This window comes from Vipera ursinii (assembly GCF_947247035.1).
Source record: "Vipera ursinii genome assembly, chromosome: 7".
In the NCBI taxonomy this organism is placed as follows: domain Eukaryota; kingdom Metazoa; phylum Chordata; class Lepidosauria; order Squamata; family Viperidae; genus Vipera; species Vipera ursinii.
The window spans coordinates 39,658,543-39,681,037 of record NC_139521.1 but is presented as its reverse complement, the minus strand read 5'-3'; the positions used below and the strand labels follow the sequence as shown (position 1 = coordinate 39,681,037).

The window sequence follows — 22,495 nt, the reverse complement described above, 5'->3', positions numbered from 1 at the left end:
CAAATACCAGATTTTATATGTTTCAAGGGTTAAATTTTATCGATGGAAGACTTTTATATGCATATTTGAGAAACATTTAATTCTTATAAGCAACTAATGCTTGAGATGTGCTCCCAGTAAATAAATGCATGGAAAGACCTAAGTGTAACCATCTAGAAGCTGGCAAATAAAATCCTCTAAAAGGATCTTGGCAGTTACTTGATTTATAAAAATATATTTTGCATATTGAAAAGTTTTGTTTTTAGTCTACTATCTTCGTACTGTGAAACATCCATAGGCAAAGGGAAGGGGTCAAATACAACAAGCAAAACTTAGCTTTAAGGGGAAAAAACCTGATGGTCAAACAACCAAAAGGGCACATATGGTCTGGTCCACCTACTTCATTGAGAAGTTCAATAAGAAAAATGTTAATGTCAAAGAACTGGCATAAAGAAGATACCAACCAGTTCAGCTTATTACCGTAGAAGGAATGGCTAATCAACTAATGCACACATTCCCGTTTTCTCAAGTTCTGAAAAAAAGGATGATATGTCTGTTTCCTCTCGGTTTTCATTAACCATCAATCAATCTTCTCCAAATTATTTTTTCACCAGTGATAAACAAAACAACAGATAGATGTTATCTGTTAGAGAGACTGGAGGGGGGAAGAAGATAACCTTTTGCAGCAAAATGTTTGAGTAATCCAAACTTAAGATTTTGTTTACAGAGCAACAATTACAAACACAATTTGCAAAATCTTTTATCTCAGCATTATAAAGTTTATTAGAAAATTAATAATATATACAAAAACATACAGTATTCCTATGAATTGCATAATACAAATGATGTTTCTTTTAAGTAGGAAAAGTTTAAAGGAACTTAAACTTAAACACAAAAAATAACATTACTTTTAACAAACTGTTCGTTTTTTCTTAATTTTGCCAGCTGGGTTTTTCTTTGTGGTTTCTAATTTCTGGTTTGCTCTGTGGAAATTAAAACAATTATTTCCACTGATACAATTGAACTCATAAAAAATAAGTCATAGAAGATTGCAATTTTATGTGTGTGCTCTAGGCACTTACCTGTAAAGTTGGCTCCAATTATGTAGACAATGAACAATGCTATGTATATTTTTGTAACTTTTTGCCCTACCTAGTCATTTTATGCATAATACAAAGTACAACTCCTACAATGGCAATTAATTGCAGCTTTGCTTAGTTATTTAAGAGGAACAAGATTAAGCTAGAGTCTTAGTCCAAAAAATTACATTTAAATAAGTATCCTGAAACATTAATGATTTCAAAATGATTCAGTGTGATTTGTCTCAAATGCCACCAAAATCTCGACACAGGGCAATTTGTATAATAAAGGGCACCGCAAGCCCCTAAAAGGTTATAATGAGGTCACAGAACTGACTTTTTAAGCTTGTGGTTAGTACTTTTTTGGAAACTGCTATGTAGAAAGATACAGCTTGTTTAACCAATATTTCCACTTTGGGGAGTATAAAGGGGGGACAGGTCAGGTGTTCCTGGATTGGCAGATCCTGCTTAGTCATTCATGCTCTAGTTGCCTCCAGATTGGAATACTGCAGTGTACTCTAAATGGGCTACTTGAAGAGTATCCAGAAGTGTCAACTGGCACAGAAAGCAGTGATGTGGACAATTGTGTGCATTCCTAGAGCAACACATATTACACCTCTACTCCCAACTTCCATTGGTTGTCATTTTGCTTCAGAGTCCAATTCAAAGCACTGTTTTTAACCTTTAAAGCCTTTCATGATTTGGGACTGGGCTATCTGATGGACTGCCTCTTCCTGATTACATCAGCTCACTTCACTAGGTCTGGCAAAGCATATTTATTAACAAAACATTTTTATTGTATGTTTTTTGTTCTGATTCTCTGCAGATTTACCTCTGGTGAGATGAGCAGCTATATACTGTAAATTTGATTAATAAATAAAAATATTTTGCCACAAAATGTTCTAATTAGGCTTTTTTTTTAAAAAAAATACTATTCTCTAGTCTAGAACTTCTATTTCTGATCTTTAAAAAATAACTTTGGTCAACTTTACATGAAAATTTGCCTTTAAATTTGATAGACAACCTGCATTTTTCATTTTTTGGTTTATGATATATAATTTAACACAAAATATAAATTATTCCACTATCACTTTTTCTTAATTTTAAAGAAAAAAAGCATCTTTTCAGAAACATTTTTTTACTGAATTTTTCTGATACGTTTTGTGATCTACCACATAAGATAAGAAACAGTATTAGCTTCTCCCACTCCTGTCTCTTTCCTTTTTTGATCAATATCCAAAAGAAATTAAGGCTCCACAATCTGCCAGCAAAAGAAATTTATGAATCATAACCATGGTTTTGTAGTTCTCTTCAGAAAATAACAAAAAGGCCGTTTTGGGTCCAGACCACAATACCAAGCTACTGTATATTAGAATAGTTATTTCAAGCCAACCTGATAATGCCTTGATCAACATGAGGAGAAAAATGCAACATTTGGGAGATTCTAGAATATTCCATTTTCACAGTCCTAAATTAAAATTCCCTCCTACCTTTTGCGAAACAGAAAGTGCCCCTACCTGTTCTTTGGTGTTACTTCAGGTTCTAGAATAACAACATCCTCTTCTTCACTGTCCGATAATACAATCGCTTCTTCAAGACAGAAAAAAAATATTGGTATATTATTTTTAAATCCTACAGCATCTAAATCTGTCCTGGACAACAATTATATGGTCTTGTAAGGATTGACACCAATTTGATGATATATATTACATGTAAATCTGAATCAGACCAAACCTAATAGCAACGTCTTCCCTGAGCAGATTCTGAAACACATTTTCATATGCTGTAGAAAATTTCTACACATATTTTCAGGAGTTATTGGCCAGATGGAAAAATGCTTTATATAGAGGGACTGTGGAAGAAGGAAACTATGAAACAAGATTTCAAGCCACAGCAACTGCTCATTTTTATACTGGCAGCAACATTTATAATTATGTTATAGCAGTTTCACTTCACTAGATTAATACAACAGGTTTCACACGGAATGGACTATAGGTAATCCCCGAATTAAGAGCATTCACTTAGCGAACATTTAAAGTTACACAATAAGCGGCCCCTATTGTTTACAAAATGCTCCCAAATTTACAAATGTTGCTGCACCACGGCAGTCATTTACCCTTATGAATGATCAGAGCGGCACTGCAACATTCACCCTGGCTGTTTCCCCCCCCCAGGTCTCCCTAGGCACTAAGCCTTAGATACCTTCGGTGCGTTCACAGAGAATGGAGGCCTAAAGTAATGCAAGATCACGCGAGATCAGTGGCACAAGATCCCATGCTACTGATCTTGCGTGATCTCATGGTACTTTAGGCCTCTGTTCTCTGCAACAGAGAAGAGAACCAAAACCAGAAGGGGCTTCGTGCCTCTGGAGGCCCAATACGAGCATTGAAGGCCCTTTCTGGGCTGCTGCCGCCCGGAAAGTAAGCTGGGGGGCACTTCTATGGACCTCCAGAGGCCCAATCCAGGCGTTGGAAGCCTTTTCCGGGCCACTGCCACCCAGAAAGGAGCCGGGGGACACTTCGGCAGGCCTCCGGAGGTCTGTTCTGGGCCTTGGAAGCCTCCTCCAGGCCTTTGAGGCCCAGAATGGAGGCCAGGGGAGGCTTTTATGTGCCTCGAGGTCCGTTCTGAGTTTCGGAGGCCTCCCTTTGCTCTTGTCGGGAGCAGAGAAAGAAACAGGTGAAGTGGAGACAGATCTTCACAAGTTAAGTGACCTGGAGCAGCTGGATTGGGCAGGGAAGCAATTGTGGGGACTCCAGGTATTTTGGGGGAGGGAGGCTTAGGTGTCCTGTTCCACTACTAGGCTCCTCCATGGCCTTCCCCACACTGACATACCGCATGTTCACTTAACGAGTGGCACATTCGCCCATGCATTAAATTAGCAAATTTGCAGGTAAAAGGTGGAAGTGAATCGCATTCAAGGTACAAGACTCACTCCTACGAATCATCAAGTTACAAATGGAACGGGCAGGCTCCATTTCATTCGTAACTTGAGGACTATCTGTAATTTTGCACATCAATGTTATTACACAAATGATATACAAATTGTGTTAAAATGAGTTATGTAATATCAAATTCAAAAGATTGGTGAAGAACAGGTTATCTGCTCCATTAATCAGTCAAAGTTTCACTATTTTAATAAAATAAATGCTACCCTTTTCATCAGACAAGACACTTAATATGCCCCAATCTGCTACTGTACTGATGTCCTCTAACAGCAACACTTTATAGGTAGTCCTTGGTTTATAACCACAATTAAGCCCAAAATTTCTGTTGCTAAGTGTTAAGTGAGCTTTGCCCCATTTTAGCACCCCTAATGCGATGTTCCTGCACAGTAACCATAGATAGTTATTTGCAGAAACTTGGGAAATGTGAGAACAACTTTGAAAATGTTCATTGCTAAGTATACAGAAGGCCAGAAAGGAATTTAAACTGAAAGCATGTATCTGATGAAACTTTTCAAAATGTCCATGTGTGTGTGTGTGTGTCTTGGCATATTCGGGTCTTTTCCCATGTAAGATTGATAGTGTCTTGGCGACGTTTCGACGAGGTCCCACTTGTCATCTTCACCAGCCTGAAGATGACGAATGGGACCTCGTCGAAACGTCGCCAAGACACTATCAATCTTACACGGGAAAAGACACGAATACTCCAAGACCTACATACCTGTACCCGTGAAAATCTATGAATATGTGTGTGTGTGTGTAATTTATTTATTTTCCTCTTGTTCATAATTATTTTGTTTACTGACTAATTCATTTTCATGATGCTGAAGGGTAAGCTAGAGATGTTAAGTGGCTGAGCACATGTAGGTTTATTTATTTTATTTATTTTATTAGATTTATATACCGCCCTTTCCCGAAGGACTCAGGGCGGTTTACAGGGCATTTAAAAAACAGCCAATACAAACGTTAAAATAAATTAAAAGAGATTAAATAGAACCCTGAGAAAATTAAAACCCAGTTAAAATTAAAATTAAAATTGTTTAGTTTTGCAGTAGAAAAAAAAATCAAAAATACAGATTTACTGAATGTAGTTGTCAACATAATGATTCCCAGACCTTCCATTTTAAGCAATTCAAAATGATAATGTTTTAATGCAAAGTCATATTAAAACCTGAATATTTTGATTATCAAGGCTTGTCAGTTTAGATATTGCTGCTCTGTAGGGATAACTGGGAAACATCTGAGCTTCTGTGTTAAAAGTTCTAATATTGTGATATCTTATTAAATATTTACTAATTAAAATATATGTAGCTCTGCTCTTTCAAGGTATGTAACTTAGATATGTATATGTATGCCATTCTTCATACTGAATAAATACTATGCTATACTAGATTGACAATCTTATCTTAAATCAATCTTTCAATTTTCATAAGAGTTCTTCATTAACACTTGGCACTTTTTTGATAATAAAGAGCTGTTCAACAACAACAACAACAAAAACAATTATCGCAGTTGTGACTGCCACCTGTGAATGGCCGTAGTTTGGGCTGATACAGGCAAAAGATTTCGTCCATATTTGGGTCAACGAGGTGCTCAAAACACTCAACACACACACACACACACACACACGTATGTATACATATGATAAATATAGACAGATATAATTACACACATATTTTTTAAAGTATTCTAACCTTTCTGATTTTTGGTTCCAAAATGAACATCTCCCATCTCTATATTTTGGTCTTCTACTGTTAGAGGTTCATCCTGGCCATCTTCATCTTCCATTTCAGATTCCTCAAAATCTGCCCATGAGTTCTGAAGTCCTTCTCCAATCTGAGCTGTGCCTGAGGCCCATAATACAGGCTTGGACAAGCTAATTTTATTAAGGAAAAACCAGGTCTTACCTAAAATGTATTGTAACATGATAAAAAAAATGATTCTCATTTTTTGCCATATTTCTGGAGAAATAATCTTGCAAATTTGCCTTATAATTATTTTGGGGAAAGGAAGGATATGAGAAAGAGCTGAACAGCTGACCACCTGCATATGAATACAGTCTATTTCTAGCAAATACTACACAAAAAATAACTCCAATCACTAAAGTGATCAACAAACAAACAAAAAAGTAGTTTTACTGTTGATATTTGCTACCAGACAAGACCTGAAGGTTTTGGGGATGTACTCCTATTTTGGGACTTCTCTGCAAAGTTAAATGTCACATAGACTGTAGGATGATTCTAACTGTATGTCTATACTAACTGTATGCCATATGAACAAATCAATGGCTAATTGTCCTAGGAAATATTGTTTTTCATTGTCTGAAAATGTGACTAATTTAACATCCTTAATGTTTTAGATTTTCCTCCATATTTACTGGATATCTCAGTGTTTAAAAGTTGTTGTCTTCCAATTTCATTATGCTTGAAGTATAAACTGGGTGATGGGACATTTGATTCTATAATATTGGCTCATTCAACTATTTCCTAAGTTTAGTTTAATGTTCTTAACTTTTATTTATTAAATGTATATACCCATCTTACTAGAAGCAATTTAAATACAGTGTTCAAGATCAATAAGGTTTAAAAATGCGAACATACTCTTGAATTATATACCCCAAACTTGGGAGTTATCTTCAATGAAGAGTTCTGGATTTGTTGATATGGTTGGCAGCAAAAGTATTACTCTTCAATATTAGTGAGACAGTGCAAGATATAAAATTGTGGACATCAATATGTGCTTTCCTATTTCATGAACTGGCTTTCTATCAAAAAAATGGAAAGCTGATCAATATTAGGCTATGTAATCAACGTAAAATGATGAATTTAAAAATCACTCTGAATGATTTTACATGCAATGTTTTTGTTTTGTTTCTTAATTTATTTTTTCCTCTTTTCTAAATACTGAAACAATAATTTTAAAAGAAAATTAAAATCCTGAGCACAGAAGTCCAACCATCTGATTTTCTGTTATGATTCAATAAAAGATACACTTCTGGAGGAGGAAATGATTTGGCAATTATTTCTTCAGCTTGCTCTTGTACATCATTAGTATTGACTGGGGTTTGTTCTATTTTAAAGGCAGTTATTCTTTCATTAGGAATAGATTCAGCAAATCCATATTTTCCACCTTCTTTCCTATTAAATGAAAAAATTCCTTTAGAAGTTTACATTTGCATTAAAACATAGATTAAAAACCAAAAGATACTTTATTTATTTATGAATATTTAACCATTAACATAATCATACTCCATTTTAATTTTCTTCTAAATGTCTCAGTAGATAATTAAAGTCAAAGTAAGTTTAAAATGTTTTGATTCAATTCAAGAAATTAAATGGATGTATTCTCAGCATATTCACAATAGAAACTGTACTACTAGTTCTTTCTGATATGTAAGTTTAGGATAGGGATGAGACAACAAAAGGAGAAAAGCAGCAAAATTTGCATTGAAGATCATGATTTCTGCCTAGGCTTCACTTAAAGAGCTATTTTAAAATACAGTTTTAGTTAAGTATATTCCAAATATCTAACATCATCATCTCCAAGCAAGATAATGAATTCATAGAAAAATAATCATCACAACTGTTTTAATTAGCAAGCTGAACTTTTTCAATGTTTTTTTTTAAAAATCAAGATAATAAACATTTATCTACAAATATGTGATAGCCAGATAATCTGGCAACTGCTATGAAATGGCAATGCCACTGAGACTAACATTGCCATGAAATTATATATAAAAGCAAGACTCTGTTCCATATCTCTCAATCAAGGATCCCCAAACTTTTTTTGTCAGTGTACATAATTTGAAATTTTGACAGCATATTACAATTGCTCTCACAAAATGGTTGCCATTATGGATATAACCATTTACAAGGCAAACTATTAAGACGACAAATTATGTATTACTATTTTTTTCCCTTACGAATTCCTCTGGAATGTGGTTTCCGGATGTATTGTGGGAAATAAATACTTCTTAAGCCTAATACTTTGCAGTGACCTTCACTTTTAGGTTTTTTATTGTTTTTATTTAATTTTTCTTAAATATAATTTTCTGGAATTCTTGGGAATAGAGCACATTTATTCAAAACATTTTTCCAAAGATAGGGAAGAAGGTATTTTGAAAAACGAGAAATGTTCCAACAGATAGAACTTCTAGCTATCCCTACAGAGGAATAGAACACCTTCTCCTTTTTCCTCCCAGCTCCAGAAAACAGAATTTTATGAAGTTCTCCTTGTTTTCTTATTAATGTTTTCTTCATTTGCTTGCAGATATTTCATTATCTGACTTGATAATATCATCAGTTTCTAGTTGGGTAATGAAATGTTTGGAAACAAGCTCAGAAAGCACCACTCAATTCAAATTTTGTTTTATAATCTACCAAACAGGCATTACACAAACATGAATGTATCAACAGACCACATTAAAAGTCATTAGTCTGCAGCATTAAAAAACTCACCTAACTTTTTTATCATTTTCCAAAGCTTTTTGAATTAATTCAGTGATTTCTGCTACTTTGACTCCTGTTATTTTGCTGCATCTCAAAACCTGTGGAAATCATAATGCAAGTAAATTATTTCATCGCAGAATGTATTTTCCCCATGGGTATTTGCAAGTGGGTAGTTCCAACTCTTGGAATCCACACTGAAGAACAACTCACAAATCAGGAGAGAATGAAGATAACAGGAATTCAGACTATGGTCTGAAGAAGCTTCATTATTAATTTTTAGGATTTACTTTCTTTTTCAACTACTAAAGATTTATTCCTTTACAATTAACATGAAGTTTAATTAAAGAATTATAAACTGACAAGTTTGTTAAAATCTGAACTGTGAAATAAAAGATATTTAATTAAACTGGATTAATTTATTCTTTATAAAGAATAATAGAATCAAAGAGTTGGAAGGGGCCATAAAGTATTCAGATTACGGTTCCCGGTTTAGGGCAAAAATCCAAATGAAACCATCTGAAACAATAAACAAATCATGAACAAATCCAGTGAATATTGAGCCCAGTACCACTCTGGATTATTAGTTCACTGTGAAACTGATCTTACTGTACAAGTCTTTTATTTTCTAATATCCAACTGGAATTTACCTTCCCCCAGTATGTAAGAATTATAGTTTGCTAGCTAACTCATCTGTACTTTAGACACAAAGGATTTCTCTCACAACTGATTTCTGGTTTGCAATTTCTGAATGGCTACCTATTACAAACAACCTCAAGTCAGAGCTATAGAACAATTTGCCACAGGGGTTGATACTTTCCCTTCTGCTTCTGGTGAGTTAAACGATGTTGTGGATGTTTTATCATGGTGCCAAGAGGCTATGAGAATCTGGATGGGGAACAATAGGCTTCAGCTGAATCTTGGAAAGACTGAATGACTTTGGATTGTGGTGCTCCCTTGCTTTGGAACTATATCATCTTTGTTGCTTTATGTGGTCGTACTGCCCCAAACATACCCTGTGTGTAGTCTGGGGGGCCTTGTGGACTCACAACTCCTGTTTGATAAGCAGGTGGCAGTCATGACTAGGAGGGCCTTTGCACAACTTTGTTGTTTATTTATTTTTATTTGCATCCCGCCTTTCATTATTTTTAGAAATAACTCGACAGCAATCGTATCCAATACACATTCCTCTTCCTATTTTCCCTAAAATAACAACCCTGTGAGGTTGGTTGGGTTGAGAGAGTGGCCCAAAGTCACCCAGCTGGCTTTCATGGCTAAGGTGGAACTTGAACTCACTCTCCCGCTTTCCAGCCTGGAAACCACTAAACTGGTACTGTGTGTGAATTCTTATATGGAGGGCCCCTACTCATGGTCACTTATAATATGGTAATCTCCTGGCTGGTCTACTGCAAAGCACTCTACATAGGGCTGCCCTTGAGGAGTATCCAAAATGGTGCAAAATGCAGCTGTATGAGCAGTCCATACATTATAACCCTGCTCCATGAGCTGCATTGGTTGCCAATTTGCTTCTGTTTCTAATTCAGGGTGCTGGCATTGACCTTTAAACCTCTTCAATTCCCTGTTCTCTAGAAGGGTCTGCTTGGCTGTTTATCACAGAATCAAAACAATTTACCTCTATGAAAACCCAGAATACTGTCTCCCATTTTTCCTGATGGTTTTTGTTTAGGTGACTAGTTCTCCCTAGGATTTCTATCGGCTTCTAAGTTACTTGCTTTTTGAATTAACTTTTCCTATTCTACCCACACAATCTGTGATTCCTTGAAATTTACTTCTATGACAAATTATTTTACATTGTCTTTCCAAATACTCAAGATTGTGCCCAGTTAATAATCCAAAGGCTCTCTTCAAGTGTTTCATATTTGTGAATTTCCCTTACATCTCCTGCAATCTTTTATCTGCTAGTCCCTGCCTCCTGCACTCTCCTCTTCCCCTTTCCCCCAAATTAGTATCAGAAAGAGTGGGGTTGAGGAATCTCCTTTTGTGTTTGACAGGGCAAACTTCTCCATTTTCCCTTTCATTGGGAAGGAAGACACTGGAAAAATGGGGGGGGGGGTGATCTGTTTTGCACTTCTCTTTTTAACTGCAACTGTTCTTCTCCACTGCATTTTCAAAAGCTATGAAACAGGGCTTTTCAACCAGTGGTACGGGTACCACCTGTGGTACATTGGCACCTGGCAGCTGGTAAAGGACCATCCTAGAAAAGTGGTAGTGGGGGAGGGGAAAGAGCTGAATCAGTGGCAGCACCGCAGAAGACTGAGCAAGGGATGGCTGGAGCTGCAGGGCTGTCAGGGCTCAGTGGAAGCGCCAGGATCAGCACCAGGCTCCAGCTGGAGCTCGGCGCTAATCCTGGTGCTTCTGCTGAGCCCAGAAGAAGCGCCAATCAGCTGGAATGTTGCAGCATCTCCAGGGTCTTGTGATTTACATTCAGATACTTGGCAACTGATTCATATTTATGATGGTCAGTGTCCCAGGGTCATGTGAAGTGACCAAAACCTGCTGCAACCACCCAGCAGCGGGGGGAGGGGGGGAACCAAACACCCCCCTCACCCCACCACCGCTGCCAATCCTCAACAGAAATGCTCACAACAATGCAAACCTCGGACAGGAGGAAGAGAGCCACTGGGCGGGCAGGCAGGTGTCTTGCTGTGGCTTGGGGGGCACTTTTTTCAGTGCCATTGTAACTTCGAACAATCACTAAGCGAACTGTTGTAAGTCGAGGACTACCTGTACTTCATCAAAAAAAAATTTTGGGGTCAAGTTTTTGACACCTTGCTAGGTGACTGGTGGTACTTGGATGTTGCGATATCCTAAGTGGTACAATGGGTGAAAAGGTTGAAAAGCCGTTCTAGAATAGCGTGGTAAGTAAAAAAATGGGAGTTAAGTGAGAAGAAAAGGATTCTTCTCTAATTCTATTAAGAGCAATTTGAATCCAACTCATTAATTTTAAATTTCTTGCTGAATTCAGAATGAATTTGAAACCCAATGTTTATCATATGAAAAGAAGAAATTAACCAGTTGTGGCCCAGAGACTGTCCTTTTAAAAGAAAAGTACCATAGGTAATGGTCCAGTTTTAAAAGCTTCCATGTTACCTGTTCTTTTAGTAGCATTATTCCACCACTGGATTGAATGGTGCAGATTTCACGGTGTTTGTTCATGGCTATTATAAGGAGGCCATCCATTACACGTTCCTCTTGTTCACTGGGATCCACTAGTAAGTAAGTCCTGAAACCATTTTAGAACAAGCCATAAGATTTTACATTGAAATGGAAAATAAATTAGTAAATGAAATAATCTAGTAGATAAAGCAGTAATCTTAACTATACTAGCAAGACTTAATTATATTCTCAAAAGTGGCTTTAATTCTATACATTTCGAAGAGTTTGTGCACTCTGGATTCCTTCAATTAAACAATGTCATCTATTGGGAACCTGGAAGCATTTCTTCTCTGTTGCAGTGACTGTCCTCTAATATGAGTCAGATGGTCCCCAGCCTGCTGGGTTTCTGGAGAACCTTGAATACCTGTCTTTTTCCCCAGGTGAGGAGAGGATGAATAAAGCTCCCTTTTTGATAATGTGGGTTTGCTTTGCTTGTTGTTTAGTTTGTGCCAGCTTTAGTTCTTTGTTTTTAATCTGTTATGTCATCCCTTCAAGGAGGCAAAGTCTAGAAAACCAAAGTAATGGAGGCTAATACTATTTCTGTTATAGAGTTATTGTAAGAGAATCTTGAAGGTCTGAATACACTTCCCCTTCTCTCCCATTAGCTTCATAAAATTCCTTTTGCCTATTACAGGGCTTTTCAACCTTTTCACCCATTGTACCACTTTTAGGATATGGCAACATCCGAGTACCACCAGTCGCCTAGCAAGGTGTCAAAAACTTGACCAAAAAAAAAATTGATGAAGTACAGGTAGTCCTCGACTTACAACAGTTCACTTAGTGACTGTTCAAAGTTACAATGGCACTGAAAAAGTGCCCCCCAAGCCACAGCCAAGCAAGATGCCTGCCTGCCCGCCCAGTGGCGCTCTTCCTCCTGTCTGAGGTTTGCATTGTTGTGAGCATTTCTGTTGAGGATTAGCAGCGGGGGTGGGGTGGGTGTTTGGTTTTTATTCTACCCCCCCCTCTGCTGGGTGGTTGCAGCAAGTTTTGGTCACTTCACATGACCCTGGGACACTGTGACCATCATAAATATGAATCAGTTGCCAAGCATCTGAATGTAAATCACAAGACCCTGGAGATGCTACAACATTCCAGCTGATTGGCGCTTCTTCTGGGCTCAGAAGCGCCGGGATCAGTGCCAAGCTGCAGCTGGAGCCTGGCGCTGATCTTGGCGCTTCCACTGAGCCCTGACAGCCCTGCAGCTCCAGCCATCTCTCGCTCAGGCTTGTGTGCGGTGCTGCCACCGGTTCAGCTCATTCCCCTCCCCCACTACCACTTTTCTAGGATGCTCGCGTACCACCTGCCAGGTGCCAATGTACCACAGGTGGTACCCGTACCACTAGTTGAAAAGCCCTGGCCTATTACATATACTTTTTCTTCTCTGTGTTTTTATCTGTTATTGTTTTACTGTTCTCTGTCTTATTATCTGTTATTTTATTGTTCTTTGTGTTTTTACCTATTACTATTTTATTGTTCTCTGTGTTTTCTGCGAAGCACTGTTAATCACTGGGCTCAGATAGTGTAAAAATTTAATATAACAGAAATAATAATCAAATCCATTCATTTTAACTTTGAAATGCTGATCTTTCAATATTATTCATTGTACAACATTTTCTGACTTTTTTAAAAAAAAAATGGGCTAAGTCAGTAATGAGAATCAACTTTGTGTACTATCACATTTTAAAGAATTTTCTTTGATTACTTTGGTGTACATATCAGAATACTCTTATTGGTGCACAGTAATAGTAGAAAACTGAAAGTAATGTTAACTTACCCTTGCTGGAAAAAAGCAAAGCTTACACAAATAGGCATGTGATGGATACTCAGAGGGACAGGATCCCTTTCTTCAGGTGTATACTAAAGAATCCAACACAACAGTATTTTGCTTAGCCAACTGCATATGCAAATATACATACATAAACTATATGGATAAGCAAAGCCTAAATGTTAGTCATGTTTGCTTGCTAAAACAAAGCAAGGGACTATACTGATTTATTGTAACAGATTTTGAACCTTAAAAAAAATGAAAATAATGTCACCTGTATTAAGTAATTCAGATTAAGTAGTTGTATTTATGTTTTATTTTCTGGCAGAAGTCTTATGTTATAACCATAAAATGCTTACTATCTAAATATATATAGGCATCTTGCTTTGATTTCCTTGATTTTATTGACATAATTCTTTGGTTCCAAAGTAAAATAATAATTTAGAAGATCTGAAAATACTGTATTGTTTTTAAATTAAATACACATTTACAGACCATTCCCATTCCAATTTTAGAAAAGAGCAAATTATGCAAGAGTAAGGTCATTTTAAATTCCCGCTTCAGAAGAAAATTACCAATGTTACTTCTTCTCCTTGTACTGAAACATCAGGCCTCCGAAAGTGGCATAGTGCCACTATTGCTGCTATACTTGCAGCATCAATAATGTTTCCATTATGATTCAGCAAATGCAGGTCCACACGAATTTGCCACACCTCAGGGAAAAAAACAAACAATTAATTCGTTGTCCTGTAAGCTGCCTTCAGTCGCCATGTGCAAGTAGGCGGCAACATACATTTTCTAAAAAAATACATTTAGCAAGTGTCTTGATAAAAAAAAATCCTGAAAAATACAAATAAAACTGTCAATGTAATAGGTATGTAACACCCTGCACATATAAATCTCTAGCCTCTGCTGGTTTCCCAAAGATGTAGGAAATATTTTGAAAAAAAAAATTCTAAAAGAGCAGCCAATACTCCTTTCTAACATTGGTAATCAATTTCATACTACATAAAGTCTATACACACAGGACCATATTTGTGATATAAGCAAAATTATAATCAATTATTCAAAATTCCATAGACAATATTTTACTTCCAAAATACCACATTTCCCCCAAAATAAGACTGGGTCTTACATTAATTTTTGCTCCAAAAGACGCATTAGGGCTTATTTTCCGGTTAGGTCTTATTTTCAGGGAAATACGGTACTAAATGCTTCCGTCTGGCTGATGATCTAACTGGGGCTTATTTGGGGGTTAGGGCTTATATTATGAACATCCTGAAAAATCATGCTAGGGCTTATTTTCCAGTTTAGTCTTATTTTCGGGGAAATACAGTACTTATACCAAAAGTTATGTACCGGTAATTGTTCAAATGCAATTTAAATCAATTTTATCAAATTTTATGTACACTTTGAAAATTTTGAGCTACCTTATGCTGGAATTATGAAAAGGACTGAACTACTAAAATTAAAAACTTTCCTGGTAAACCAGTTTGGTCTAGTGGTTAATGCACCAGGCTAGAAAGCAGGAGATCGTGAGTTCAAGTTTTGTCTTAACCATGAAAGCCAGCCACTGGGCCAGTCGCTTTCTCAGCCCAACCCACTTCACAGGGTGGTTATGGGGAAAACAAGAAGAAAAAGATGTGTTGCATATGTTCACTATCTTGAGTTATTTGCAAAAATAATACAGGCAGAATACAAATAAACAAGTACAGGTAGTCCTTTAGTTACAACAGGTTCAAAGTTATGACACCCCCTCCAATACTAATTACGCCCCGGTCCCAAAGTTACATATGTTGGAGCACCACTGCAGTTGTTCATTCTTAAAACTGAAACATGTCCTCTCCCTATTTCTCCCCCGTCCTGCCCCGCGGGTCCCTGCTTTGCTAGCCCACCAGGTTCCACGTGCTCCTCTTCACTCTGTCACCAAACATTTATTTACCTTTTGAAGATCTCCAGATGTCAGGGCAGGAAAGGAGAACAAGCTGGGCCATGTGGCAGAAAAGCAGCCACCCTCTCAGACACTGATGAAACTATTTTCCTTTGGTTGTTACATGATAGCCTTCCCTTCCCACCAACATTAGCCCTGCTAATCTTGCATTAATGGTGGGAGAGGGAAGGCATGCAGCCAATGGCAAATCTCTTTCCTATAGGTTTCTCTCCTCTTCACAAAAGCGCTTTTTGCAGAAGGGAGAGAAGTGTGTAGTAACACAAGACCACGTTCCTACACACCTCTTTCCTCTTCGCTTAATGCTGGCATTTGGTGAGCTAAGAATTGCAACGGACCAAAAGCCCTGTTGCATGCATTACCCTGGTGTTCAAGGAGCTAAGGATTGCAGTGGACCAAAATTGGTATGATTTCTTCTTGACTCACTGAATGGCAAGCCAGGCCAGCGCGTCTGGCGCTTGGAGGAAAGGATTGCAAGGAAAGCAAAACCAGCAGTATTTCTCTCAATTGTGCCATGTGGCACAGCAATGGCCCAAGAAGAAAGTGGCATTCTTTACTCCAATTTCCTGAGCTCTGGATATTTTCAAAAATGTGCAATTGTGATAGGTTGTAGAATGGAGGAGACCCATAGGTATTTGGGGAATCCATGTAGCAGGAGGCAGAGCATGGGATATTTCAGAGGGTGAGGAAGCCTCCTGGGTGAGTCGATGTTGCACTAGGCCACCCATAGTTTCCCCCACTCCTTTGTCAGCCCATGCTATACCTAATGACCCATGCATTCATTTACTGAATGCACTGGGGAAAGCAGGACGGGGAGGTCATTAATTATGTACGTCATTTAACATAGTCCATGACTTCTGACATAAATGGGTAGGCTCCATTACTGTCATAAGTTGAGAACTATCTGTAAATTCATCACTTATTTATTTAGTAAATTTATGGGGCACCCATAACATATATATGACTTGGGTTCACAATTAACACAGCGTAACAAACAATTAAAACAACCAGCATTAAAAATAATAAAAATAACATAAAATATAAATATAACACATCATGGTATTTATATGCAAAGTGGTGTAAAGATTGCAAATTTATAAGTTACAACTTATGAAAAAGGGGCTTGGAAAATCTAAAACATTGTTATTGTATGTAAAATTATACATCAGATTATAATAGGATTTTCTAGTTTGGAAAATCTCACATATGCAAAAGAATGCAATTTACTTTAAAATACATGAATTCTAAAAAAGAAGTCATTAGATTTTCCAGTGCTTATTGTCTGGAATTCATATAACTACACACCTTTTCACCAGCAACAACACAAAGAGATTCAGTATCTACACACTTGGAGTTCCTTAGGCATCTTTCTAGCAGCCGATTCACTTTTACAAGCAATTCAGATTGCCTAGAGTTTTTTTTAAAAAAACATACAATTTACATATCCAGAAAATATTTTCAAAACTTCGATACATTGTTTTTTAAATTTCTAGGAATTCATTGAGCTCGAAAGATATTTTTGAAAAGGGAGCCATTGTCAGCTAAAGATGGGAATTCAGGTTTTCCAAATCTTGATTTTGCATCTTGCATACTTTTTCACTAGTATCAAATTTAGACATTTTAGAGCAAATTTCTCTTCCTGAACTCTTGAGATATTTATATTGAACATCTTCAGTTGATTGTTTTGAGTTCAAAATATAATACCTTTGCTATGGTTCTTATTATATATATTCAAAACTGGAGTATTATTTGCAAAAAAAATTATTATCTTTTTTCTTAAACTAAATTGACATTATGAAGTAAACCAGCTCTCAAAATTGGTTAAAAATGGTTTTGTGGAAGATTTGAAGGGACACTGGGATCTTTACATTATATGAACAAGAAGATGGTAACAATGAATTATCATTTTCTATGTTAAAAAATAAAAACTATTTCTAAGTTGTCACCACTGGTGATATTTACAATTTCAACATTTATTGAAATATCATTTTGGATCAGCTGCATTTTCAGTCTCAGAAATATTTAAGTTATTAGAAAGGAGCACTACATTTTATAAAACAAAAAGCTTCAATAATATTTGCTGTTAATAAATCAATTTAATATGCATATGTTAAAAAGCTAAATGGAGAAAGGAACTGGGGAGCCTCATTTTATCGATACAATATGGTGTTTTTATATCCTTGTAAGGTGCCTTATGTGTGAATAGGCGGCAACATAAATTTTCTAAAAAAATAAAAATAAAATACCTTAATCTCAATATCAAAAACCTTATGAGATCTCAGATTACAGTAATAATTCAAAGTTCTTATACATCTAAGTTTGTGTTTGTACAGAAAAAAATATTACTGGAAATCCAATCAGAATAACTCTTCATTAAAATACATATTTTTGCGTATTCCTAAAGTTACTATGTTCTGGGAAGAAGTACTTCCATACATTGATTTGGAACATAAACTTTGGAGTAAAGTTCAATATTTTCAGATACGTACATTCTTTTGAATTACATACACATTGCATGGAAATTGACAGATGGACAAAGAAATAGATTCTCCATGCCCTGATATCCCAAAGATGCTTTTTCATGAGGCAACTGGACTTTTGTTTTTTTGAAGAGTTTCGCTTCTCATCTAAGAAGCTTCTTCAGCTCTGAGACGAAGAAGCTTTTTGGATGAGAAACAAAATGTCTTCAAGAAAAGTAAGAAAGTCCAATTGCCTTGTGAAAAAGCACCTTTGGGATAACTATGAACTGGATGACTGAAAGTCTTCATAGAAACCATGCCCTGATAATTGCCAAAATATTAACTCTTCAACATTTGAAGGAGAAATTTATGGTTCCAATTTATTTATTTATTTATTTTTTATTTTAATTCCATTTATATCCCGCCCTTCTCCGAAGACTCAGGGCGGCTTACAAGCTTAGCAGTAGCCTTCATTCTATGTATATGCCTGCTTGTTAGGGCTTTCACACACACCCCAAGCGGCATTACCCTGTAATTGGCCTGATGTTACTTATGATCTATGAATGAGTTGTATATAAATACCGATTATATAATTCCAATTACAATGAAGCATAACTTTTTGTATTGAAACTTACATAAAGTTTCATATTTGCATTATAAGCTCTTACATATACAATGTACTATTATTTTGCTGCATTATTTTTTTCTATTAAATAAAGCGCATCACCAGCTCCATTTACTTATACATAGAAAACCAGAAATGTTTTACTTGAATCCTCCTTTGGTTACTGCAGGTGGGGGGAAAACATACCTTCCAGGTTCAAAAGCTGGTGATGCCATGGGTGACAGCTCTAGATTAAAGAAAAGTACGCCTTCCGTTGCACGATTTGGCTTTGGGGAGACAAGTTCACATGACACTTGCCCAAGAACTCTGCAAAAAGAAGACCCAATCTTTAAAATCAAATCTTAGGCCCTTATTAGTTAATAGAAAAAATGGCAATGAGATACTTTAAAATTCTACACTAACATAAAAGTGAAATATATCTGGAATTTAGTCACTGAATTCTAGCTGAAAGTAGTAAATGGCGCAATTATAATTCCTATCAAGTAGAAGATAAGGTAGGTGTGGAATAGCTGTTTGATATAAATCAAAGCAACTGCTTCTTCTCTACATTTATGTTGCTTCATAAGCAATATTTACATTGCTTCCAGACTTTCAGGGAACTCTTTCCAGTTCACTGAAAATGATAAGAGAGTTAATGTTATATACCTAACTTCTGCATAAGCCCGATTGAATGTTAGTACCAATTACACTGATATCTGTTGCAATATCGAGAACTACAGTAACAATATGTATGAAGGATAAACTTTCTCTTTAATTATCCAATCATCTCCCAGGGAGGAAATATGGCACTTTTTGGATAATCATTGTAAAAGGTTTAAGAATAAATTCATTTCAGTCAACATTGTGTTATTTTTAAAAATAAGCTTTTAATCAAACAATTTACTACTATTTTATTGTATCTTTTTGTTATTTCATTGACTAATGCATTAAACATCCTGGTTTCATTATATCTTGTAATTTATATATTAAAATTTGTTTTGTAAAAAAAAATTCTTGAAAAGCAGACTGTAAGTCCAAGAACCATGGTGGCACAGTGGTTAGAATGCAGTACTGCAGGCTACTTCTGCCGACTGCCAGCAATTCAAGGTTGAGTCAGTCTTCCATACTTCTGAGGTCGGTAAAATGAGGACCCAGATTGTTGGGGTCAATATGCTGACTCTGTAAACCGCTTAGAGGGCTGTAAAGCACTGCGAAGCGGTAGATAAGTGCCATTGCTGTTAAATACAATACACAGAATTATAAAACACTGGATACCTCGTTTTTCCAAGCTCCACAATACAGCAGCCATAGTCAACACCAAAAGAAATGCGAAGGTTTCTGTAATCGTAGCACTGTCGCCCATCCAGACGCTATAAACATCAAACAATGGAGTCATTTAACAATGAGAACGAGAATAGAGAAAAGACTTGTCCAAATCCAAGGGAGCAGCCAAAACTTTGTGCAGGGGTTTTGCATACTTCAACTCTATCTCTATAGTGCTACTTACTGCTAAGCTTGTAAGCCGCCCTGAGTCTTCGGAGAAGGGTGGGATATAAATGGAATTAAAATAAATAAATAAATAAAATAAATACTTTTTAAAGAGTTTTAGAGTTCAGGAAAAAGGGCAAGCAGAAACCAACAGGACATCTTTGTAGCTCAAGGATAAAAAATTCTTCATATGTTGATGCTCACTTTGGGCATTTCTAATTTAGGACTGCAATATAAGATCATATAAATACTGTATTACCCAGGGCTTTTTTTTCTCACAGAACGCTCAGAACGGAGTTCCGGCACCTTTTTTGGATGGAACCTTGTAGGGTAGGCAAGGCGGGTTGTATGACACGTGTGAGTTCCGTCACCTTTTTCTTTTACAAAAAAAGCACTGGTATTACCTATTAAGAGTTAAAGCAATCCGAAGGTTACACCGTGATGAGCCCAGAGTATCTAAAGCTCGTCCTCTGGGATTTCTGTCCAAGGAAAGACTCTCCAGTCGATTGCCTTTGAACTATGGTGCTGGAGAAGACTCCTGCGAGTTCCTTGGACTGCAAGACGATCAAACCGGTCAGTCCTAGAGGAGATCAACCCTGACTGCTCTTTAGAAGGCCAGATCCTGAAGCTAAAACTCAAATACTTTGGCCACCTAATGAGAAGGAAGGACTCACTGGAGAAGAGCCTAATGCTGGGAAAGATTGAGGGCAATAGAAGAAGGGGACGACAGAGAATGAGGTGGCTGGATGGAGTCACTGAAGCAGTAGGCGTGAGCTTAAATGGACTCCAGAAGATGGTAGAGGACAGGAAGGCCTGGAGGAACATTGTCCATAGGGTCGCAATGGGTCGCAGACGACTTCGCAACTAACAACAACAACAACAAAGTCTTTCACAGAAAACATCTGCAATTTATAGCACATCAATCTCAAGCAAAGACCTATTTTTTTTTTAAAAAAAGTGGATGGCAAAAGACAGTTCGTCCTCTTTCCTACAAGCAGCTTTCTCACCCCAAGCACATGCGCAAAGAAACATTCTTACGTCCCACGGGCGCCTCAGCGCAAGCGAGTTTGAAGTGCACGTGATATTATCATCCATCGTCCCTTACCTTCCTTTCCTCGATAGCCCGGAGCAGGAACCGCTTCTCACAATTCGAAAGTGGCGTTTCCTTCATAGCAGCTACTGGGTCGCCTCGTCTTCAAATGGTCGCGTTCTTTCTTTAACCGTCTGGGTTTTCCTGACGTCATAAACGGGCGCCGTTTAGCAAGAGGCCGCAACTTGGAAAAGCGTCGTCAAGCCGGCTTTCGGTTTCTGCTTGGCAACCAGCCGTAAAACGGAAAGAACGTAACGTAAAAAAAAAAGAGGTTTAGTAAGTGCGCATGCGCGGATTTTAAAGCGCAATCCTGAGTAATTGTGAATTGAAACGGTTAGAAGAGGAGGAGAGATGCTTGGGTTTCTGTCCGCCTCTGCCTGGAGCCTCGACGGGGAGTCCGTAGCTTTTTAAAGGTCATCGGGCTCTGGCGGTTCGTTAGCCGCGGCTGACGGAAGTGGAGTGCTTGAGTCGAGATTCCCCATTCCTAATATAGCAGCGTTTCCCAACCTTAGGAACTTGAAGATGCGTGGACTTCAACTCCCAGAATTCCCCAGCCAGCATAGCTGGCTGGGGAATTCTGGGAGTTGAAGTCCACGCATCTTCGAGTTCCTAAGGTTGGGAAACGCTGTAATATAGAGCCACTTTTTTTTTTACACTGCCTTTGCATCCAAGCGCGAAAGTTTTGACGATTGTTAACACGGATATGCAGTATCTAAGTCTTGTTGAAACTCATCGACACAGCTGCACCTCTTTAGAGTCACTTTCTGCAAGTTCGAAGGGGTCTGGGAAATCTGTATACAGTTGCATTTTTATAATCTGATATTATATATAAAGTATTCCTTTATTAATGTTAAAGAAATTCGTTTTTAAGCCAGTCATTGTCTACAGGCGAAGTTTAATGTGCCTAAGAAGCATAGGTGTGGACCGGTCCTGCTGCGGAGGTTTGGATAGAAGTTCAGTAGCTTTGCTTTGTTTTATTAATTTTTGACTTAATTACGAATTTGGTATACTTATTATTTTCTTTTCCTTTTATTTTGAACATATCTTTAAAAACTATTATTTTTAGTGTCTTTTGGTAACCTTTGCTAATTATGAGCCTTTGCTTTACTGACATCAGCTCCACAAGTCTCATCTGTCTGATTGTATGCTTTCTTGGTGATCTTGTCCTGTTTCTCTTAATCATTATACATTATAATAATGTGATTTTTGTTTTGTTTTGTTACATTTTCAAATAATTCATTTTCATGTTTCCACATTGGCTTCTTTTCCTATCCTTTAATTTTTCAACTCATTTTTGCAATTGTTTTCAATAGTGCTTTTGCTTTCTCTTCCAGAAACTATCTTGATCTCCTCTTTCTGTTAGTTTCTCTTAGTGTGGAATTTTGCTTATCAAACTTGGACAAAGCAGTAGAATTTCCCTGCAGTGGTCCTATGGAATAGATTTCTTTCAGAGATTAAAACAGGGCCCCTTCCCTAAAACCTTCCTATTTTAGCTCAGTTTCATTGGAAGTAAATATTT

General features: G+C 37.1%; 1 protein-coding gene across 1 annotated transcript; it reads right to left on the bottom strand.

The window, feature by feature from the left end:
* Nucleotides 1–725: 725 nt before the first annotated feature.
* On the bottom strand, nt 726–21,119 carry EXOSC9 (exosome component 9). Its single transcript, XM_083367362.1, has 12 exons — nt 20,992–21,119; nt 19,674–19,768; nt 18,606–18,725; nt 16,641–16,743; nt 13,963–14,100; nt 13,397–13,479; nt 11,557–11,689; nt 8,458–8,546; nt 6,991–7,137; nt 5,695–5,876; nt 2,576–2,648; nt 726–962 (listed from the first exon to the last, which is right to left on the bottom strand). Exons 1-12 carry the CDS (start codon nt 21,055–21,057, stop codon nt 890–892), a joined length of 1,302 nt encoding a protein of 433 aa, XP_083223488.1. The 5' UTR covers nt 21,058–21,119; the 3' UTR covers nt 726–889.
* Between the last annotated feature and the right edge of the window lie 1,376 nt (nt 21,120–22,495).